General features: G+C 36.1%; 1 protein-coding gene across 1 annotated transcript in view; it reads right to left on the bottom strand.

Moving 5' to 3' along the window:
* Positions 1-819: 819 nt before the first annotated feature.
* PRKX (protein kinase cAMP-dependent X-linked catalytic subunit) overlaps positions 820-24,566 on the bottom strand; it is a 67,050-nt gene continuing 43,303 nt past the window's right edge. The window contains exons 4-9 of the mRNA XM_060769898.2: positions 16,534-16,653; positions 12,120-12,215; positions 9,172-9,229; positions 7,311-7,388; positions 6,403-6,550; positions 820-6,062 (exon numbers count right to left, since the gene is read on the bottom strand). Of these exons, the coding sequence (XP_060625881.1) occupies positions 6,425-6,550; positions 7,311-7,388; positions 9,172-9,229; positions 12,120-12,215; positions 16,534-16,653 (478 nt within the window). The 3' untranslated portion in view covers positions 820-6,062; positions 6,403-6,424. The remainder of the gene's footprint in view (positions 6,063-6,402; positions 6,551-7,310; positions 7,389-9,171; positions 9,230-12,119; positions 12,216-16,533; positions 16,654-24,566) is intronic.

Below are 24,566 nucleotides of genomic sequence, written 5' to 3'. Positions count from 1 at the left end.
GTGAGAAATCATCCTAGTTGTAAACAGCACTGTTTGGGAACTCTAGTGATATTATCATGAAACTCATGGTGGTACAAGTTTTTCACATTATGGGTAAATGCAATCACCACCTTAAGACACATCAATCAACCTCCCACCATTGCAGTGATAAGATTCTATTGATTTTTCCCTTCAAGATACAATCTCACAACCACACGAATGGGTTGAAAGAAGAGTAACTTGTCAATCAAATGTGTTTCATAGCCGTGATATATTAATATAGTAACTCAAATCCACTCCAGCTATTCCACCATGGCAGCTATTTGACTGTGAAAGTTTACCGTATTTCAAATTCTTCAACAGAATCCATTCTATTATAGCAGGCAAATGTAAAATGACAGTATTGTGAACCCTTGATATTTGCTGTAGTTTGGTTTCAGGACTCCCTGTGGATACCAAAATCCTTTGATGCTCAAGTTATATTATATGCAGTGTCAAAACTGAGGCTTGCCTTTTGGATTTTTGAAAAATGTTTTCAAGCCCTGGATGGCTGAAACCAAAGATACAGAATCTGTGTATACAGAGTGCCAATTGTACCACTTGAACTCTTCAAATTGTCTTTAACAACAACATAAACGATTTGCAAGGTGGGAGTATGGCAGGCAGAATATATCTTATAATGAATTATGTATGTCATTAAGTTCTTTTAATATAAGAATAAATTTAGAATTGACTTTCAAAACTCTGCAACTTGAAGCGCTTCCTTGATAATCTGTGAACATTTATTTGAAGAACTTTTTTTATAAAGTTGCCAAATAGTGACATAAACAGAAGCCCCAAGTGATTTAAATCCTTTATTTAAATTTAAGAACTTCTGAGAAGTTAAGTTTCTTCTGAGGAACATAATCAGACTGTGACCCTTTTTGTAGGATAACTTTGGTATTCTTTAAGTATCAAATGTTCTACACTTATATTACAGGAACTGTGGCACAAGGAAGGAATTCCCAAATATACAGAGATATCCCAGGTTGAAAAACACAAAGCTACAACTTTACAGATTACAGTTGCAAAGATTGGCCTCAATGAGGGTCCAGATCAACCAAATGGTAATTACCACCAGTCTGCTTGTTGGGTAGCTTTGGAATGATAAGAATGAGATTTCATGTGGGTGGGTGGTAGCCACTGTGTGTTTTTCATCACCTGGGAGAGGGTGAAGCCATATGCCTCTACATCCCAAGGAACCTGCTGAAAATCCCTATTGTCTACCAGGGGTTGGCCTCATGCTAAAATCACCATTACAGGGGGCTGGAAAATCTGCCTACGTAGTTGCCACCACAAAACAACTAACACATTTGTATTTTGGATAAAGTGATGAATTAGAATATATTCCTTAACTGGAAATTGTTCTAAATTGTTCTAAATCTCTCTAGTTGTTGGCATTTTTAATTTCCAAGCCACTAAATATGAAGAACTGAACAGAAATTGCCTAAATATAAATGTCCACTAAAATATTTACATTGCAAGTATTCATTCATCTCCTGCCAAACACTTCATCAACCTTGTGAAAACTTTAATATAAACCCTAGAATTTCCCCCACAAGAATTAGTACAGAAATTTCTTATTCACTGAAGCAAGTTATATATCAACATAGAATTTGTTTCAGAATTGAGAGCTATACAACAATATAAAATACTTTTAATGCATTTTTGAACTAGGTTTTATTTACAGATCACAGTGATTTTCATTGTGCAATGAAGACTGAATTATGCATTTGTACAGTACTTATACACATGTTAGAACTAGCAAGCATCTTCTCTGACATCCATCCAAGTGAGCCTTAGAAAAAAACTTATCTGCTCAAATTGACTTTGTACATAGATTGAGCCATCTCTTATTGTGCAACAGAATATTTATAAAGCTGTCATGTTTGCCATAGAAAAGTGTAAAACACAGTAAATCTGTACACAGTACAGTACAAAAGAATCATGCTACAGTTCTTGAAAGCTGGAAAAGTGTATAATAGAGGAAGCACTGAACTTTAATTTTCCTGCATGGCAAGACACTCAGCTTGAGATACTCTACCTCGTATTTTCTCTTCAAGATCTGTTTATCAGTTAAACACAGTTTAGTACCTATATTTTGATAGATTATAATTGCTTTTTTACAGCTAATCACCTTCCTTAAATGAAAGCATAAGCTTTCATTTAAGCAATTCACAAGATAATCAATTGTACCATTTAAAATACACCATATCAATTTTTTGGGATATAATATCATGCCAGGAATCCACAGTGTAACTTTTAAGAATATTATACCAAGGCCAAGAAGTGTGTTATTTTGGTTTCATCCATTCATTCATCCTGTCTCCCCCCGCCTACCTGATATGGGGAAAACATGTTCTGGTTGAAGCTTTTTTAAAGAATCTAAGTATTATAATGATTGCTCAAGAAAAGAAGAGAGAGAGGGTGTGGGTTTAAACAGAAATAAATCAATGGGAAACTAAATCTCTCTGAAACTGTTATGAAATTTAGATCCAACTCAAACTTTGCAAAGTTTTGTGTTTATTTGGTATATCATTCTCTTTGCTTCCAAAATGTGCACTTGTATGATCTTTTGACAATTTGAAAACAAGTTGACTTCATAATAAACATAGATATATGGTTCATAGCAAATATCCATTTTCAAAGGAACAATTAGTATTTAATGCTAAATGCTTCCCATCTTAACAGAAGAATCAACAAATCATGTATTCATATCGAGTGCTTTGTATCGATTACATTAATATTTTTAGGGCAGAATCACTAGTAACATTCTACAATGCAATGCCATGTGAGTCCGGGAAGAGGGCTGAAAGTCTCACTATGAATAAGGGTTAAAATAACAAGTTAAAAAAATTATCACAGTGCTGCTATAGTAAATGAACGCTGCTGAACCTTCCGAGCAGAGCTGAAGGGAAAATAGTTCTAAAAGGTAGTTGTTATTAAAACTGTTTTCAGAAGGTTGCAAATGTGACTATTATATAGTAAAGATTGATATAACTATAAAGTAATGTAACTATTAGTGACAAACATTAACTGGATTATTCCATTTTTAAATGTAATCAATTATTATTTTATTTTATTTTGTCTAACTGACCTAGGTGTTTCAGTATACCTATTGCTTATAAATAGAGGTGAAGTAAGTTAAAACTCCTCGTAGGACCAAAACAAACAAAAAGATTCATTATATAACTTTATCTAGGAAAATGCCATCCCTGTGTTAATTAGTGCTTGTCCATGACAGAGACTGTCATGGCAGGATGAGTAAAATCAGACAGCATTCAGACTATATTAATTTAAACTGAGCACCTACTAATTTTATTGGAATTTAAGTCAACTCATGACTGACTTATTCCATTAGTATCAATAAGAGACAAGTCTAATTTATATTCTGGTTCCAACCTAGTGACTAATTAATTCCAATTCCTTCATTAATTCATCTCCCTCTCAGTTCTATTTCCAGTGAGGTACCTTTGTGCCTGAATCCTACTTTTGTTTTAACTTGAGCTGATCCACTAGATCTTAGAAACCTATTATTTTACTAAGTTACTTTTGATTAAATTGTACGATTTTTGGCATTATTGTTTGATACTTGATTTGGATCATTTGTGCACTTTGAACTGACATCTCTCAACAACTACTGCAGTGGTTCTCAACCTGTAGGTCCCCAGATGTTTTGGCCTTCAACTCCCAGAAATCCTAATAGCTGGTAAACTGGCTGGGATTTCTGGGAGTTGTAGGCCAAAACACCTGGGGACCCACAGCTTGAGAACCACTGAACTACTGGGAAGACATGCTGTAATATGTACCATTTACTAATTCAAAGGAATGATAAGTTTCTTCTGGAACTGAATTTACAGTACATAATTTACATGTTTTGTTTAACTTGTCAAATGCAAAGTACAACTTGGTGACACAACTTTTAAAAGAAATTAAAAATGAGCTTTTTGAAAAATTCCAAAGTGAGTATTTGAAGTCTTGGATTATTTCATGTCATTGTAGCACTTTTTAGAAAAATACAGGAAAAAAAAACAATCTCCTTTCAAACCCAAGCTCTCTAGCAAATGCATATTCCCATTCCAAACTGTTACATTCTACATTTGTACTGAAAGTTAACATTGAAAATGTTATACAGTTTGAGCATCACTTATCTGGAGTTTTGAAATCTGAAATCCAAAATTATCCACATAGGCAGCTTTTCAGAGGCACATTTGTTTTCTGACACATCTGTTTTCAAGTTCAATGTACACAAACTCTTTTTTGTATACAAAATTATTATGAAAGATTGCATAAAATTACCTTCAATGTATAAAGTACACTTTAAACAGAAATGAATTTTATATATTTAGACTTGGATCCCATCTCCAAGACATCTCATTATGTATATATATGCAAATAAAGATATTCCAAAAATCCTCCCCCTCTCCATACACACACACACACAATCAGAAACCCAAAACACTTCTAATCCTAAGCATTTTGGATAAGGGATACTCAACCTGTATTGTTGACAAAGTAATGAATAATAATTACAAAAAGTCCAGTCCTTAACTGCCAAATTATTCTATCTTTTTAATGAAATAAATATTTTTGTCAAACTGGCATTACCATTTCAAGACACCTGTTTTTCATAAATAGGATACGAATAACTTCAAACTCCTTGTAGGGCACCCTTCCCCATACATAGACAAAAGCAAAGAAGTGTAATTATATAACTTCACAATTGTAAACGGATCTGAGAAAATACCGATCTGTGATTTACATGGATTCCTGTACAAATTTCATGAACTCCTGTAATACATAGGATCTTAATATGTAGATCACATTTCAAAGCTGATTCAGATATCCATGTACCTCACATGAAGGGTTATATGGCTCATGGAAAATCTTGTAACAGAATTTCCACAGTGCTTCATCTGTGATGCTTATTTCACACATCAAGAAATTGCCTGAGATTGCTATTGTTTAATGATAGGCAAGAATGCACCCATTTGTGGCTTGGTTTATATTGGTATGATTTCTGACCTTTGACCCTCAAGACGTATCTCTAACCATGACTCAGACTGGCTTGAATTTCTGGGAATTGAAGAACATAACATTTTGGGGGGTCATATATTGGCACCCACTGTCTTAAGTGACTATCAGATACCTGCAAGTGTGAGAAGTAAATATACATTCAGAGAACAGATCTTATCTTTATTCGCAACCAGCGGTGCATATAGGTGTATATATATATGAAATCTGGCTATGATTTCATATTATTTTGTTTTACAAATTTTACATTGTACGTAGTCACAAAGAATTTTGATGTGCAAACACATCATTTCAACTCAACCTTGTAAATAAAACATGATGCAGTGTAAGGAAAAAACAATTAAATTAAAACATATAACAAGGCCTTGTTTATCTTTCTTCTTTCAAGTAGTATGGCTGCAGGTGTTAAGCACTGAACATGCTACAATTTTCTCAATTTTATGTATATTCCTCTTTACAAAGAATTATAAAATGTATAGAAGATGCTGAAAAACCTATCATTTCAAGAAGCATTTTGAAAATTTTAATTTTTAGAAGCATTTTGAAAACATTTAAGAATAAAAACCATAGAATCTGTAAAGTACAAAATTTTACATTTCTGCACAGTTTCTGTGCTTTAGGTGTTCTGATTTCTTTATATACATATACTAATTTGTGCTTCAAAGGACAATCTTAATATAAACTTATAAAGTTACTCTATGAGACAACTATGCAAAAAAGATTTGGGCATAGCATGAAACATAAATTAAAACATTTCTTTTAAAAAAACTATTACAGTTTCAATGCCTTCACCTGAAATAGGTGCTTCAGTATTATTTTAATTTATTGAACTAATGCCAGATTTGTTTATCTAATTAAAAGTATTGTTCCTTCGCCAACATTAAACTTTATTTCTTCAAAGACTATACATAATAAAGTAACATTTCTCATTCGTTTCAAATAAAAACGTCAATAATGTTTTCAGTCTTCTCTTCCAGTTTCCAGATATCAGATCCATCTTTTTCCAGTTTCTAGTAAATAAATAATAAAAAAGTGTTCAGCATCTTATTATTTCAGTTTAGCAGACATCTGAATCTGCAAGTGCAGAAGTTCATAATTTCTGTAAGCAATATAATAACTCATATGTTAAAACAGAAGTCCATAGTTTAATGTGCTGTATTTGTATCTAATGAAATGTTTACAAGAAATATGTTTGCTTCTCTCTTCTCAATAGTCAATCATAGAATTTCAATCACAAAGCATTCCAAGGCATTTAACAAATCGAATAAAGCCATTCTCATGATGGATTTGATGATCTACTAGATTAGGAATTCGGCAAAATAGTGGTAATGGAAGACAAATAGCCAGTACCTTATTAATGTCTGTCTCAAAATTAGAAGTTTTGGAAAATTTCTAAATCTTTAGGAGGTACAGGAGGTGTTTTGTTCCAGTCATCTTCAGGATAAGCTTCAAAATTTGATGTGTCACCATCACTTGATACTTTCGGCACTATAGGAGGCTGAATGAGAAAGGGAAATTAAACTTCAGTGAGGAAATGTAATATTCTGTCAAATGAATGTGAGTCTCTAACTTTTCAAATTTCTTCTGCTGGAAGTAGCTGAAGCTACTTATCTTGTGCATTTCCTTCTGCAGAATAACCGTCAGCTTATTCATGGGCTATAGCCAAAAAAAAACAAAAACCCAAAACAAAACAACAACCAAAAAAACATAATTTTGCCCTGATATTTGCTCATGATTTCTACATGTGGTCAAATTATATACAAGTGTATATCATCTTCAAGTTGTGGAGCTGCTGATTGGGAGTCAGCTGCATGAAAATCACTACTGACTGAAAGGTCATGAGTTCGAAGCCAGCCTGGGTTGGAATAAGCTCCTGACCATCTGTCTAGCTTGCTGTCGACTTTTGCAGCCCAAAAGACAGTTGCATCTGTTAAAGTAGGAAATTTAGGTACCGCTTATGCGGGGAGGTTACTTTAACTAATTTACAACACCATAAAAATCTCCAGCAGCATGCAAAAGAATGAGGAGGTACTCTATTGGTGTCACAAGTGGACAGTGAAGCAACAGCTCCCCCGGTGGTTGGAATTCAAACATACTCTCATGAAGCTGGAAAGTTAAATAGTCTCTGTGTGTCTATCTATATATGTTGTGTGTCTGTGGCATTTTCTACTTTTCAAAGAGTTATGAATATTCCAAAAAGTATAAAATGAAATAGCATTCTTTCATTCCAAAGATTGATTTGTCTATGTGTACTTCACCTTTAATTTCCTTTGTGGTACAGCATCCCAGTCAACAGACCTAAACCACCGATGTCGCTTCACATCATCAGCTCCATTCTTTTGAAAAAATTAAAAATATGAATTTGAATTGAGAATGTATCAATATGTAATATAGCAAATACTCTTCAAATTCCCTAGTTTTAAATTGAAAACTTTTATTTTAAAAGTTTTGTAATCGTTTATGGTCTAAAGTTGATTATGTTGCAAGCCACCCTGAGGTCTTTGGATAAAGAGCATAATATAAATACTTAAACAAGCAAACCAATATTTTGATATGCAGGCATACAAATACTTTTAATAACCCAACACTGTTTTAGCTGTAATTGTTATATCATTTTTATATATAAATAAACATTTTAAAAACAAAAATAATCAAACACTGACTGATGATTTTGTGAAACTTGATTTTGGACTAGTTTTTGATAGCTTATTGGTCTTCATAATTCTGATGATTTATTCTCATTCAAAAATAGATAAATGTAATCTGAAATTGTATTGCACTGAAATTTTACTGTATGATAGTCAGACGCCTGCCCCCCTTTTTGGGGAGGGGAAGAGGTGTGTGACTATTATGTGGTTTAAAAATGTAGTTATGGGGCTTCCCTTGGCTGACTGCCCAGGGAGGCCCCATAGTGGCAAAAAGGACAGGTGTGTAGGAGAGTAAAACTTCATTCTCTTGCACACCTATCTCCTTCCCTTGGAGCTATGGGGTTTGCCTTGCTGAGCTACAGAGGATTGCCTTGCTTGGCAAGGCAAGTCTCCGTAGTTGCATAGAGGAGAGGCAAGCAAGCAGGTGAAATTACCAACTCAAGTGCCTGCCCCTTTGCATAATAGTCACACCTGTGACCTAAGAGTGTGACTATTATGCGAGGAATATTATTATACAGATTTTGCCATGCCCAAAAATGAGGGTGAGACTATTATGTGATGGTGATAGCTATGCAATGAAGTACAATATTTATGTGATTTCTGGAGGCAGTGGGTTGTGCTAGTGTTTACTGAAGAACATCAAAATAAAGAGAACAGATACCTGCAATCACCAAGTGCCAGTGTGTTTTTGTTCACTTATATTTCATATGAAGACAAAAGAAGTATATTGCACAATTCTTAGCTAACTGATATTTTCATGTGTCTCTCCTTTAAAAAAATGCTTCTTATACCCACTGAACACAGGGTGCTAAATTCAGTTTTACTCTGAACTAGAGTAGGTACAGTGAAAGGTCCATATAGGCCACTCATCTTCATGGATCTATTCCAGTTGTAATTGCTAGAGAATTTAGCCCAAAGAAATACCCTTTTGGAAAAATGTACCACTTGCACACATCCGTATGATTTTCTAGGCAACTGCCACAGCAATTGAAAAGGTAGTCGATTGAATATCGGAATTTTAACACTTTTTGTACTGATCTTTTTTGAGGATCAGGTTAAATTGGGTTATGAATAAAAACTGTGAGACGACATGTAAACACTGCTTACCTGTGAGAAAATATGTAATTCTATTTCTGTAACCAGGTAACAATTTTTTTTCCAGAAATAACAATATGCAAACTCTCAAGGTTATGATATATTGCAGTTGGACACACATAAACCCAAATGATAATCTTTTGTTTATGTTTAAACTGGAAGTATTACATTGCAAGATGCTTATCAGATGCAAAAAGTAATTTATCTGGGGATTAAATGAAGAGTCATGGAGCTTTCCCATAATGATAGCATAATTATAGCAAGAACTTCAAATATCCAAGTGTACAGAAATTTACTTATAATAAAAATGAATGTTGCTACATTAACCACTGAATGTACCCAGATTAAAAAGTTATTTTGAATATTTAAAACATACCTTCATATTCCCTAGCCGCCTCGTTCTGTCAACCACAAGAAGCTTCTTAATAAGGTCCCTAGGCAAACACAGGAACAAAATAAAGTATATTTTCATGTGGTTATCTTTTAACTTGAGAGAAATTGCAACTACAGGAAATGATTTCCAGTGTTTTTAATTTTGATAAGGACATCAGGGGTCAGAAAAGTTTACAATAAATCTACTTTTCTATACTTTTGGGCAATGATGCAATGGAACAGTAACTATAAATTGAGTTCTAATGAAAAAATATAGAGAGGTAGGTAGGCCTTTGAGTAATAATTCTGCATGCACCTACTCAAATCTTTGCTATATCTTTGTTTTAATCAATTAAAACTGGAATGGAGCTCATCTAGAGTTACTTTTCAGAGATAAAATGTTGTCCGGTATGCTACAACGTTCTATTCAACCTTTCCAGAACTTTTCCATCCAAGCTACACACCAGGAGGAAGTACTTATGAATGTTCTAACCCACAAAATACATGTCCTGGAAACTCCCTGTAAAGTCTTCAAGTTTCCCTGGCTACACTTGAGGAAGCTCCCAACTCAACCGAAAATTAAGCACAAGACTTATATAAGGCCTCTTCCAAAGCCAAGACTGCAGGGCATACTATTTAACAGAGAATTGACAAAGGGTTTTTTTGTAGGGGGGGGGGGCAACCTGTAGCCCTACAGATGTTTTTGTTTATCATTAACACAGTGGTAACACAGAAGGTCAAATGCCCTCTGTAGGTACATGGGCTGCCTGCCTGTTTACTTAGAAGATATTCACAACAAATAGCAGACACTTTGAAGGTACTGGAAGATCACCAAGTGGGTAAAGCAACCAAAATCAAAATCAAAATTGAAAAGGAAAGCTAATACCTTTTTGCTACTGTTTGTCTGGCAGATGGTATTGATGAAGATTAACTATCTACTGTGCTTTCCTTACATGGTAGAAGGGGGTTGGACTGGATGGCTCCCTGGGATTCTTCTATTACTATTAATATTATTACAAAGGCTGGATGGACATCTGTTGGGGGTGCTTTGATTGTACTTTTCCTGCATGACAGAAAGGGAGTGTACTGGATGGTCCCTGGGGTCTTCCACTGAAATACTGTTAAGTTTATGTTGATCAAAAAGTTTGTCCATGCCTGACATATGTGCATTATACAATAATATAATATCTAATATATTGTATAAACATTTATTGGGGCTCCACAATAAACTTTTGCTTCAAAAAGGGCTCTATGGCGGAAAAGGTTTGCGAACCTGTGCTCTAAAGACTATAGAAGCTAAGAAAAGTCAGTCTTGGTTAGTGCTTGGATGAAAGACCATTAATTAATACTAGATGCTGTAAGCTATATTTAAAAGGAAGACACTGGCAAAAACACAAAGAAAATTTCATTAAACTTACCAAAAGCTGATAGGAAATTTGTAGACACATATACAACCACAAACCCTACACTTGTAAACAAACACCTATGAAGTTGTAAAGCACAGTTGGCATTTGTGACATCTTCCAGATGTTGTTGGACTGCAACTTTCAGCAGTGCTTATGGTGAGGAACACTGGGAAGTGGAGTCCAACAGCATCTGGAAAGTGACATAATCTCCATGTTTGCCAGAAACTAGTTCTACCACTTTGATTCAAAAAGCAACTTGTCTTCTTTTTGCATATTGTTTTCCCGGTGCATTACTGTTTTCACGATATACTAAATAGCAAACCTGGCTTTAGAAGATTTAAAACAGAAACCCAAATGAATTGCTTGTTGATGCCTTCTGTGGGCTTATTAAGTGAATTCTGACTGGAAGACCAAAAATCCCCTTCCAAAACAGGCATAAAACATTTTTATGCCTGTTTTTTTTTTCCAAGATGTAATCCGTTTCATTACTTATACTTTGTAAATTCTTATGGAAACATTCACTGCACACTGAGAAAAAGGTATGCAGTTGAAAATCCTAAAAGCATATGCATTTGTGTCATATATCTTACATATCACATCTACAAAACCTTTACATAGTTCTCCCAGAAAACAAATTCTACAGCCCTATCCCTCAGCTGTCTTTACCAGTCAAATACAAAATTAAATTGCTAGTGGGAGACAGCTGGTAAGAGATGGAGAAATTTCTTTCTTCTAAATTATTTAGAGAGTAAAGAGATTACAGAAATGAAACACCTTAGTACAGTATTAGGTTTTCATGAAGTCATGGCTTAAAGCAGATATCTAATTATGACAGTATCTTGCTTGAAATTTCTCGTTCTTTCTATTTTATACTGTCACTATGGTAAATATATCTCTGAATAAGTGAATATGCAAAGCTCTGCACAAATAAGTGTCCACTCTTTCTTTATAAATCTTAAAGAACACAGACAGAAAAAAATCTATCTGGTGTGTCTCCTTAACTTTCTCCTGAATCCATAACTATTCAGTGCTTATGCTACCAATAATAATGACTATATTTCAAATATGACTCCATCTATTGTGATTTATTTTATTTTATTTTATTTTATTTATCGTGCCAGGACGATAAACAAACAAACAAACAAAACACAGAGTTTGCAAGTTTAGTAGTTGATTAAATGTCCTTTGACCAGTAGCTGGCCACTTGGAGTGCCTCTGGTGTTGCTATAAGAAGGTCCTCCATTATGCATGTAGCAGGGCTCAGGTTGCATTGCAGAAGGTGGTCTGTAGTTTGCTCTTCTCCATACTCGCATGTTGTGGATTCCACTTTGTAGCCCCATTTCCTAAGGTTGGCTCTGCATCTCGTGGTGCCAGAGCGCAGTCTATTCAGCACCTTCCAAGTCGCCCAGTTTTCTGTGCGCCCGGGGGGGGGGGGGGCACAATATAGCTATCACAATATCTATTGTGATATGTGATATGCATTTTGCTTGCTACTTTAAAATAATGCTGTAGCGTAATTTAAAGAAAGTGATATTAATACACTTACTTTACATATAAATCCAGATGTCTGGGAAAATCGATTTTGCCAGCAAGAATCTTCTGATATATTCCAAATGGGTTATCATCAAAAAATGGAGGAAACCTATAGCAGGAACATAAAACAGCATACAACAATATGCTTAGAAAATCAGAAAAATGTACAGAGAAATACATTATGAAGCATTAGCCTACGTAAAAAAAAACCCCTATGCTTACTATGAAGATATTAGGATTTTTTCTTACAGCTCTACAATAAGTAAAGTCAAAATTGTTCCTTTCCAACATACGCATGTATTAATTATTGTACCCATTAGAAACTAGCAAACAGAACTAAAATTGTGTCCATAAGAAACTAGCAAACAGAACTAAAAACCATCATACTTCAAAACATTGGAATTAGATAGCCAGGATAAAACTAGATTCCATTCTATTATTCCTAAAGTTTAGGAAGCACTATATCAATTTCTGCAGGTAACATTTCTTGGTGTCTTGTTCCTTCATATGACAACTGTTCAAAATAAGTCTGAACGGATCATATTTAGATTCAGTTTGCTTTTGACCAGCTTTGCTTCAATTTGGGTATTCCAAATGGGTTATCATCAAATCTCTGAAGTGGCCTGAGTGACTTCAAAGCATGCCCTAACTTCATTTTCTCCATATACCTGTGGTGCCCACAATTCATGCACCACTTCCAACTGGAGATGATACTTTTAATAGCTCGTTGACCTTAACTAAGAAGGAGGATGTTAGGCCCTATGGTGTTCACATGATCTTTAAATTAGAATCCCTTTTTTTTCGTGGTAGGTGCAACTTGAGAAACTGCAAGTCGCTTCTGGTGTGAGAGAATTGGCTGTCTGCAAGGACGTTGCCCAGGGGACACCGGATGATTTGCTGTTTTTATCATCCTTATGGAAGGCTTCTCTCATGTCTCCATTTGAGGAGCTGGAGCTGATAGAGGGAGCTTATCCGCCTCTCCCTGGCTTCGAACCTGCAACCCGTCGGTCTTCAGTCCTGCTGGCATAGGGGTTTAACCCACTGCACCACCGAGGGCTCCAGAATCACATTAAAAAGCATACATTTCACCGGAATACAAAATTGAGTAGAATTTGACTGCTCTGTTTAAAAAGATATAAGGCACCAAATTTTATTAAAATTGGAATAGCAACCAAATAGGGAAAATTACTATGCTTTCAAATATAACTCTTCATTTCTACCTAAATATTCAGATGTGTTTTCTTTAAATGAGTTCTTCCAGTTCAGAGGAAACTGAATCCCGATAAGATTTAAAGATTTTTCTGTCACAGACTGCAACCAAGAAGGGGGAAGAACATGGATAATTTTGAGACTTTAATAAATCCTTCTGGTCTGTCTTTCCTTTAATTTATATTTTCCTTTGTCACACAAGTTTGGTATCAAGCTAGCACAGCTGGAACTGAAGTCTTAATTTTGTAATGTGTGCAGTCTGCAGATTGCAATAGGGAAACATATGAGGGAAAGCAGAAATGGAATTCCCTCTAACAGAAGCTTCTGTTAAACAAGGTTTCCAAATTCATTATACATGAGAAGGTTTGGTTTGACACAGTTTTAAAAAGGGCTTTAGGTACAATATTCTTTGAAGTGTGTTTAGGCAGATAACATCTCCTTCCCTGAGTAAAAAATACTATTTACAAAAGTGTTTCTATTTTTAAAAATGTTCCTGTGCCCATGCCTCTTTCTTTGTTTTTTTAAATAATGGTTTTCATAGGAAGATCTCTGCAGGAAGTACTTTGATAGCACTAGACCACATGTTGGTAAGTTTTGTTTTTATCGTTTTAAATAAAGATTTTCAGGAAATACAGAACATGTGACAAGAAAGCCATAACCACAGGGGATTTAATTTATTCTTACTTGTCTAAGCCCTCAATTTTAGGTCACTATATAATGCTTATGACTGTGACAGGATGCTAACTGGATACAATTCAACAGAGGTTACTATTAATATTTAAGAGGAGTTCTTTCTGTTAATAACTGATCAACCATTTTGTAATGTGTGCTGTCTGCTGATTGCAACAGGCCTCGCAACCTCTGAGGACGCTTGCCATAGATGCAGGCAAAATGTCAGGAGAGAATGCCTCTAGAACATGGCCATATAGTCCAAAAAAACCTACAACAACCCACTGATCAACCATTGTTTGCAACTGTGAGTGAAACAAACAAGCAATTAAATTCCCATTTTGTTTGGTCTCTATCCAGGTGTTTAATTAATTCAGAACAAATCAGGGAGACCTGGAATCATTGTTTGGACACCTCTGGTAAAACCGTGACAGATCCCACATTATTGGTCTGCCTGGATGGGTCCTCAGACTCCCATGTGGACAATTTTGAATTCTGGACATGGAATATTCAACCTCTACTGTGAAATGTACATAGACTTTAATTTTAAAATTTTTAAAATTAGAATGAAGTCATTGTCAATTGTTTTTTTTTAAAAAAATAACAATAAATGATAACAATTTAGCCTCACACTCTGTTATAGGTGTCAAAATCTCTTTCTAAAAACTACCCTGAGTCCCACTGAGGAATAGGGTGGGATAGAAATAACATTTATTATTATTTTTATTCCCTTCAGTGTGAACACAGTTTAAGTAATTTAATCTGTTTGGTGCTATGATCTTATTAGGAACTACTACTGGATTTTCGTAAGAGCTGAGCTAGCTTATTATTATTATTATTATTATTATTGGATGTAGAGAAATTAAGTTTTTGATATGGTATCAAAACATTTTCGTCAGAAGAAAGGAAGAAAAAATACTATACTGAAAAACAGTGGTTAAAATCACCCATTGCCTACAGATTTTATAATAACCATTTCACTAATTGAGGGCTGTGACAGTGAATGCAGGGCTGGAGGCTGCAAGTTCTTGGTAGATGTAAAGGAAAGTTGTCCCAGAGAGGTCACAGGTTCATATCTTCCTCTCTCTTAGTTATTTCTTTCTCTTTCACACATAAACAATCTCCAAATACACACTGTTCCATTCAGTCACAGTTTCACCTTACAAACCTGTTGATTCCACAAGCTGTGACTTAATTACACTTGCCCCTCACTCCCACCCCAAGTCAACCAAATGGAGAAGATGGGGTTAGTTTAAATAGGGAAAACACAGCATGAGGATGTCTCTCATTATGTACCCATATACTCTAACATGATTATGACACATGCAGTGGTAGTATGGGCTTTGGCTTCCACTATGTGGCTGGAACACTTAACTCGCAAACTTTAACTTGTGAACATACAATCAAACCAGTTCTATAAAGTAGTAAATACCCTCGGCTACAATAAATTTAAGTTCAAACCAAAATGTTGTATGCTTACATAGAATCAGAGTTTTTTGGAGGGTAGAAAAGATTTACACACTTTAAAAACTTCTGCAGAAACATTAAAATACAACCATGAAATAATTAAAATACAACCATGAAGTAATTAAAAATGACAGATATAAAAGGTTGCAGAATATTGCAGAACACAAGACTTCGTAAAACTGGCAGGATAAATGCTTTGATTCAGTGTTTGTCCTTTGTTGCAATAGCTCTGAAGGAAAAAAAATCAATTTTTCCATTTTATTGTGTGCATAGTTAACTGGACAGGGCACAAGATAATGTATGTACTTTAGAGCTTTGGAAGATAATAAGCAAGCAATCATTCATACTAATACAATTGTCAAGAAATTGTAATAGAAAACACATTCAGTTTGAAAAAAAATACTGATTTGGGGTTCACATTAGCAACATTTATTTCTAAGAAGTCCCTCCTACATCAAAATAACCTATTTATTATTCTGAAAATGCTGCCATCTAGTGGATTTAAAATAGTTTTCTATAGGACATCAAATTAATTCACTCACTTATTCAGAGCAGTGTGATATAGGTTATTAACAATGGAATTGTGTTCAGCTATGAAAATCAACAAATGCAACTTGTGCTGCTACTGTTTGGTGAATCAAGAATCACAGAATAGGGCAAACAACTGATCTAGGTAGAAAGATCAATGACCCAAATCTTTTCTATGAAATTGGCAGCCTACATAATCAACTCTAGCCACATAACTGGATCAATGGATGTTATTCTAGTTGCATAGGAGCTGCCCATGTAATTCCAAATTGCACAAAGCAGAGAGATTTTGCATAGGGCACCATCTCCCCCATGCAACAAACATAATTTTTAATCTCTCAGAGGATTCACTTTCCATATGGCTATGTGCTTTGATATTATATTGAGAAGTCTCATTGCATCTCTAAATATTGTTTTTTTTAAAAAAAAATCCACAACATGAATAGAACATCTGAGATAATAAAGTTACAGAAAGGGATTTTCCACATTAGTCTTAACATAAAACGCAAACCATTTCTACTTCCTCTCATTCCACACTTTCCCCAAGAACTTACCCAGACAACATTTCAAATATCAGAATCCCCAGGGCCCACCAGTCCACTGCTCTTCCATGACCTTTACTCTGTATAACTTCTGGGGCAAGATATTCTGGAGTCCCACACAAGGTCCATGTCCTAAAAAAAACAATGACCAGGAAACTGAAATTTAAATTTTATAACAAGTGAGTTCATGGAACACAAACTCTTCCAAAACATAAAGAAAAAAACAATCATAATAATTCAGAAAGTTCTAAGATTTATGGACATTATAGTCACATGGCAGCACTCCAGTATAGGTATAGATTGTTTGATTACTTACAAAAACAAAATGAGGAGACTTTAGAGCATTTACAAATGGAAGAACTAGAAGGGTTTGCAGCATGAGCCATTGGGATATGTCCCCACCAAACTAGTAAAAGAACATTAGTCACATCACCACAGGTTAAAACAAAACAAAAACCTCTTTAAAGGACTGTCAAATGAACCAGAAGGTGCAGAGTAACCATTTACAAATAGCCACATATTGTTAGAAATGATTCATAACAAGCCTGAGATAAAAACAATCCATTTAGAGTTGCAAAGAGCCCCCGGTGGCGCAGTGGGTTAAAGCACTGAGCTGCTGAGCTTGTTGATCGAGAGGTCGCAGGTTCGATTCCGGGGAGTGGCGTGAGCTTCCGCTGTCAGCCCTAGCTTCTGACAACCTAGCAGTTCAAAAACATGCAAATGTCAGTAAATCAATAGGTACTGCTCCGGCGGGAAGGTAACGGCGCTCCATGCAGTCATGCCGGTCACATGACCTTGGAGGTGTCTATGGACAATGCTGGCTCTTCGGCTTAGAAATGGAGATGAGCACCACACCCCAGAGTCAGACATGACTGGACTTAATGTCAGGGGACTACCTTTACCTTTACCTAGAGTTGCAAACTGGCAGAATGTCCCCAAAACCAACTACTGACTAATTTTAACATGATGTTCTTAAGCAGCAGTAAACTCAATGTCATTTCTAGTTTGTTTACACCTTAATAGTACTAAACCAAAGGTACTCTGAACTTAATTCACGTTGACCTGAATACAAGGGGAGAAGATATGTTAAAGTATAATGCAAGCATTGAATCATTTCTGAAGACCATGTGGGGCAAAGCTGGCTTGCACATCAAGTCCCATATGAGGCACAAAAACATGAGGAGGCATGTAAAAACTGGAATAATTGTTTGGAATTGAAATGTGCTTGGTTAAGTTCTCTAACTCAAATGACCTTCAGGTTATGCAAAGTCTTGTTATATATTTGGAGTTGTCCTCTTTCTGCCCTCTATTTTAATGATCTTTATAATGTATGGGAAAGCTAAAAAAGCTTTCTCTCCCAGAAGGCTTTGGTGCTGAAAGCAAATCAGATAATGGTACAGCAGCATGGCTGAAACAGGAGCCAGCATCAATAGGGAAAACATCTAAAACCTGTAATGTTTCTAAAATGATGGGGCAAGCACTTACTGTGGCCAAGACCAGGCACTGAGCAGGTAGAGGAGATTGTTCCTGGACAGAAAAGACAAACCACAGTTTTTTCCAGCTTCTGTCAAGTCTGCTAGGGGCCCCTGTTTCCACCACTGCTTACCAGTGGGAAGGAAGGGAGAAGAAGCAATTGTGAAGGAAAAGTAGCTGGTTTAGGCTAGGACATGTGTAAACCACACTTACATGTGTATATGTCAGCAGCATACCATCCTGAGTTCCTAGGTGAATTGATGAGACTTTGCCTATGAGTAAATGTCACCAAAATATAAGCAAATTTTGGATACTTCCAAACTATTTATCACTACTATGGAACAGGGATCCCTCAGAAACAAATGGAATCTGGAGGGAGACACATTCAGATGTCTTAATGTATTGTGCTGTAAGAATTGTTCCATATCTTAAAAAACAAAACAAAAACAAAACTCTTCACTGTTAAGAAATGTAACTGAAGGATTATACTTAGGAAAGGGTTATACTTCAGGATCAGATGAAAATATAAGAAAAATGAGGGGTCTGCAACTGAAAGAATATCTATTCAGTTCATGTATGGTATCTCACTGTACTTGCCACCAAAACAATAAACAAATATGGATATTTTGACATGTTTTTGTTGGACAGAATGTGAACAATTATTAATATGCATTGCATGCAAATATATTGGTGCAAAGGATTGAGGTCTCATTGCTATCACATTACAACTACTCAAAATTCAATCACCATATTTTCTTTAAAGTTTTGTAATACAATAAATACAGTTATGTTGTCCAAGTCATTTGCATCAGGTTGTAGCTGAAATAATCACACCACACAGCTGCATTTTAATTTCAAAAACTCAGTTTCAGAAGACAATAATATAAATAGGTTTTTGATTAACACAACTCAAACAAAAAAAGAAAAACATAAAAGTATCTGTTCATACTTCATTAAACATTAGGTCCAATATTTTAAAATAGGAAATTTTTATTTCATTTCATTTCTTGTTTCTCTACTGAAACTCTGTACTCTGGTGCCATCTAGCAACAAGGGTGATGATGACTGAGACTTCATTTTTAATACACAATATTTATTGTTATCAGCCATTCCTGAAGTTTTAAAATAAGCTGATGCTTGAATATAAAGACGTACATCATGAATTTGAAACATAATGTCTTAGCAGTACTAATGTTTTAGTTACAGCCATAATACCACACCACTTTGAAAACCACTCTACACCATTGCATAGGGAATTAACTTCACCATAAATTGGTCATGTGACAGGTTTACCATGTAGTCAATAAGGTATTATTCTGAAAATCAAGGAATATCCAGATCAGAAGGCCTGAAAGGTGCAGATCATATTGTTTTGCGACACATTACTATCCCCCCCCCCCCAAAAAAAACTTTCATATTTGGATATTTTTGTTGCATTTTGTTCAAAGTATACAGTTTGTGGAGCTGCAGGGAGAAAGCAAGAATATTGGTGCTGTGCTGGACAATTAAGATGTTCCTAATTGGATTAAGACATGCTGAGGCAAGTTACTTGCAAATGTGCAACTTGACATCTAGAGGGTTCCCCCCCCCCCAAAAAAAATATCTTCTGACATGCTTTCATAGAGCCTGAAGCTCTAAACTAGGCATCCTCAAACTGCAGCCCTCCAGCTGTTTGAGCCTTTAACTCTCAGAATTCCTGACAATTGAACAAGCTCATTAGGGCTCCTGGGAGCAGTTGGAGGTCCAAACTGCTGACGGGCTGCAGTTTGAGGATGCCTTCTCTAAACTGTACTATGCTTAGCATGCACTACCCATAACCACCCACTACAAAAGCAACAGCCCCCAGCTTTGTTTCTAACTTGTATCAGGAAAGGTGAAGGGCTCATCTGCTTCACTACATGAAGCTCTCTGAGGCTTAGTACATCTGCTGGAGAAGACCATCCATTCCTTCATTCAGCTCTAAGTCAGAGGGGGAAGACTGGAATTTCTTTCATTTTCCTTGACAAAGAATGATGAAACATTCTTTGCAATAAGTAGGGAAGGTGAAAGAAGGAAAAATGTGGACTCCTGGCCAACTCCAAATTGGCACAGTTAATAAACTCTGTTAGCAGAACTAAATGTATTGTGTAATGGAACGGAGGAAAGGAAGTAGTCTCTAAGGTATACAGAAGACAAATAATTCATTGTTTTTTAAACTGTCTGATAAGCTTGTCATAGAATCAGCACCAAGTAAGCAACAAAAAAGGACAAAAAGTATGATTTCAAATATTTGAAACATGATGAAACAGTTATAAATAGCTGGCCATTTTAAAATAAAATACTCTTTTTTATGGGCTGAGACTTGAGAAACTTAGCAGCAAACATGAAGAACTTTCCTGTGATCTTGTGATAAGGAAATGTCATAAAATAACAGGAAAGATAATTTAATGTTGAATTTTTCCAAAAGACCATCTCTTGAAGTAACGGGGTACCATCTACTCACAAAATATTAAATTCATTTCCACTCAGTTCTGGGCTTTGCAATCTCTTCCTTTGTATGTTTATGTGCCTTAAAGTCACCTGTTGACTTACAGAGGCGATATCAATTTAATAAAGTTTTCTTAGTGAAGGAAACTCAGAGGTGGTTTTCTCAGTTTTATCCTCTGAAATATAGCCTACAACATCTAATATTTGTTTGTGGTCTTGCACCAAAGTACTAAACAGAGCTGGTTCTGCTTAGCTTATAAATTCAGATGAGATCTGGTGCATTTAGAAATGTCACAAGACAACTGAGAGATAGTGAATATGTTGATGTAATGCATCCCCTCTAGAGAGTTAGGATGCAGACTGTGTATCCTAGTCTTGTCTAGGATTCAACTTACTAGTCTATGCTCACTTGCCAGCCATGGTTAGACTAAAACTGAAGGACTTGGATCACAAGCAGATCAGAGACACGGCATCATCAGCATCGTGCTCCAGAGTGATCTCAGCTCACATGCTAGACTCAGTGTTATGTCAACAGCTAGAAGCAGTTCCCTGGCATTGTCATGCTGGTAATGTCTTTTCTGCTGGTCACATAGCTGGGTGTCCTGTTATGACCTCATCAGAAGTGATATATCCAGCAATGCTCTGTCAAGGAGTTGCTTTTGAATTGTGAAACAGCAGCAGCCCCAAAGTTCTCTCAGTCTGGATGGCCATGTGGACACTTGCTGCATCAGGGATAGCTCTAAAGCACTGTATTCCAGATTATTTTGGTAGACACAGAGATACAGTTGACCATGTTTCCAGCAATACCTGGACTTACTTAACAACCATTAATTCAAAAACTTTTCCCTAAAAGAGATATTTGGAAATAGGACTGAAGTAAGCTGAAAAATCTAGATTCAGACTTTATTTTTAAAAAGTAGAACTTACCTTCTATAGAATGAGGCCATCCCTTTGAAGATTTCCCTAATCAGTAGTTTGGTGTGATTGGTGGGGATGAGAGAAAGGGCCTTCTCAGTGATTGCCCTTTGGCTATGGGACTCCCTTCCTTGTGAGATCAAATCAGCCCCCTCTCCCCTGTCCTTTGGAAAGATGGTAAAAACTTGGCTGTGGGACCAAGCTGTCGGGACAGTGCAATAAAGCTGTGATACCTTACCAGGCCAATTAGATTAGATGCAGATGATTAAGATGGTTTTAAACAGTGTATTTTAATATTGAGGCAAATGTTTTTAATGTTTATGTATGCATATAATGAATTCTTGTCCCGGCATTGAATGTTTGCTGTATATATGCTGTGCTCTGCCCTGAGTCCCCTTGAGGGTGAGAAGGGCAGAATAAAAATGTTTTAAATAAATAAATAAATCGTTTTTTCTCGCTTGCATTCATCAACTGGTAAAGTATTAGACAATTTTATACCATGCCTTATCCAACAGTATCCAGCCTTACCACCTGGCACCTCCCTAACCTGCATTTAATGCTAACACTGTGTAACAAAATTTGAAAAAAATACTTACATTTTGTTTAATTGTGCATTACTTACTTCGAAAGTAGTTGTTATACTCCAGAAACTTTATTTTTGTGGCTGCCACAAACTATGCTGAACTGGTTGAGACTCTATCAGATATTATTTTAAAAACTATAGCAAAATGTGCTGAAGGATGTCCCACAAAAATAAAGTTTTTTAAGTTTAATAAACCTTTCCCATGTTTTTATGATAGAACCAATTAGGAAATGGTATTTATAACCCAAGGACAAAACTTGTGTAACATAGTGTAATCTATGGAAACGGCCTCCAAAAACAAATAAAACTCCAAACAACACCCCCACAATGACTTATCAAATAGGAAAATACTGTCCACCTGGATGGAGATAGATAGATAGATAGATGATAGATAGATAGATAGATAGATAGATAGATAGATAGATAGATAGATAGATGATGCTTCAAAGCACTTTGATTTCAACATTTATTCATTATAATTATATCCTGCATTTCTTGTAATAAACTCAATATGGCTTACATGATTTTTTTCCTTCTCACTTTACACTTACAACAACCCTGTGATGTTCCTTAGGCTGAAAGACAAACTGACAGGTCTAAGGTCACCAAATGAATGTAATGTCACAGTGAAGACTTGAATCAAGATCTCCCAAGACTCAGCCTATATCTACATAGGCCAAACAAAATGGATTCCCCTTGCAATTGCTGTGACACACAGCTGGTTTGGCAGAAGAATTGCTGCTGTTAATCCAGTGCAAGGGGAACCACATTTTACTCCAGAGCTTTCAGAAAGCTCCAGAGTGATCTCAGTCCACATGCCAGACTCACTACTGTGTCACCAGCTAGAAGCAGCTTCCTGGTAGAGTCCTGCTGGTGATGTCATTTGTACTGGTCACATTGCTGGTTGTCCTGTTGTGATCTCATCAGAAGAAATGTTTCCAGCAATGCTCTGTCAAGGAGTTGCTTTTGGATGGAGGAACAGCAGCAGCAGTCCCAATGTGCCCTCAGCCTGGATGGCCATCTGGACACTTGCTGCATCTAGGGCAGCTCCAGAGCACAGTACCCTAGATTATTTTGATAGATGGAGATGAAGCCCCTGTCAATCATGACAACAGATAGGTCCTGCATTCTACTGTTGATGGTCCACCTAGCTAAATCTAAACTGCTTCAAAGAATAGGTTGTGCCACTTCTATTTCAGGCATCCAAATGCAAGACACATTGTGAACTTTCCCCTAAAAGCAGGTAGTGACAAATATGACAGTGGACAGAGGGTGGGGGCAGGCTTAGATGATATAATTGTGAAGGGGGACTCACAATGCTGTGAATGTGTCATGAGTTCTGTTTATGTTATTTTGGCCTTCAACCTGTGTCTCAACCAACAATTGCAAACCGCACATAAATGATTCACAGAGCAACTTCTGGCTTATTCACTTTGAATGTAGTCTGTGTCCAATGGGGCCTGTTTCCAGAAAGTGTGCTCAGGATTGTTAATGTAGTCTGGAACATACTTAAAAGAGATTATGGCTCAGGCTTCAGGTAAAGAAAGTTCAGGTTCATCAGGACATTAATACACTAGAGCAATTATAGATAGCATTGCACAGACCTAACAGCAACAGAGAGGAAACTTGTATTTGCTTCTGTAAACACTGCAGCACTCATAACCTTTAAAAATAAACATACATGGATGCTACAATCTGTTGGCATTAGTATGAGTCAAGAACCAACTGCTCTCCAGTCATATATCCTCCCACTTCCTCCTCCTCAGCTCCACAGTATATCAGAGAAGCTCACAGTAACACAAAGCAGGAGGAATGGGTGCCTAAGATACTTTGTGGCTTTTCCACAAAGGATGAGAACACACTGGGGTAGATAACACAGAGGACTTCACCTTTCTTATAAAGGGTGCTAGTTATGAAATTGTGTCTTGGTTCTGTTTTATCACACAGGATTAGAATATGTATTTTCTTCTTTGCATTCAGTCGTATTACAGTACACCTTCAGTTTTAGCAAACACAACTCAGAAAGCCTGTTTCTAATATACATGAATTTGACTATTAAACTTTGTCTACCAATTTTAAATAGCGACAGGTATGGGTTATATCATTCTGCTATACACTGCCAAACAAGAATGTAGTTTCATGACTTATTCTGTATTCACAGTAGAGTTTTGAAACTGGTAGCCAGTCTGTCCTGTTTAGAAGTAAATCTCACTATGATCTATGTGTCTTTCTCCTATGATATGTGTAGAAAGAGGGGTATCATGTGGTTGCTGGATTGCAACTCCCAGAATTCTTCATTATTTGTACATCTGCAATATTTGGAGGTCCATATTACTCTTATCCTGATCCGCTTGAATTTCCACAAGCTACAGAGGAAGACTGTTTCATTTCCCTGCCTTTATAAGGCAATGGAATGATTACCCTAGCAAGAACAGTGGACCAAAATGTGGACAGTGAATTCTGAGGTTTCACCTTGCACCCCAAATGTAACACCTCTCAGATTTTGTTGAGATTTATACTAATGCTATTCACAGACATAATCAGATCTGAGATTTCCACATCTTGGGGCAATCTGTACTATCATTGTGTTTTAAAGACTTCTAGAACA

This window comes from Anolis sagrei, chromosome 3, assembly GCF_037176765.1.
Source record: "Anolis sagrei isolate rAnoSag1 chromosome 3, rAnoSag1.mat, whole genome shotgun sequence".
NCBI lineage: Eukaryota > Metazoa > Chordata > Lepidosauria > Squamata > Dactyloidae > Anolis > Anolis sagrei.
The sequence above is the reverse complement of the archived record's forward strand: the minus strand, read 5'-3'. Positions and strand labels throughout refer to the sequence as shown.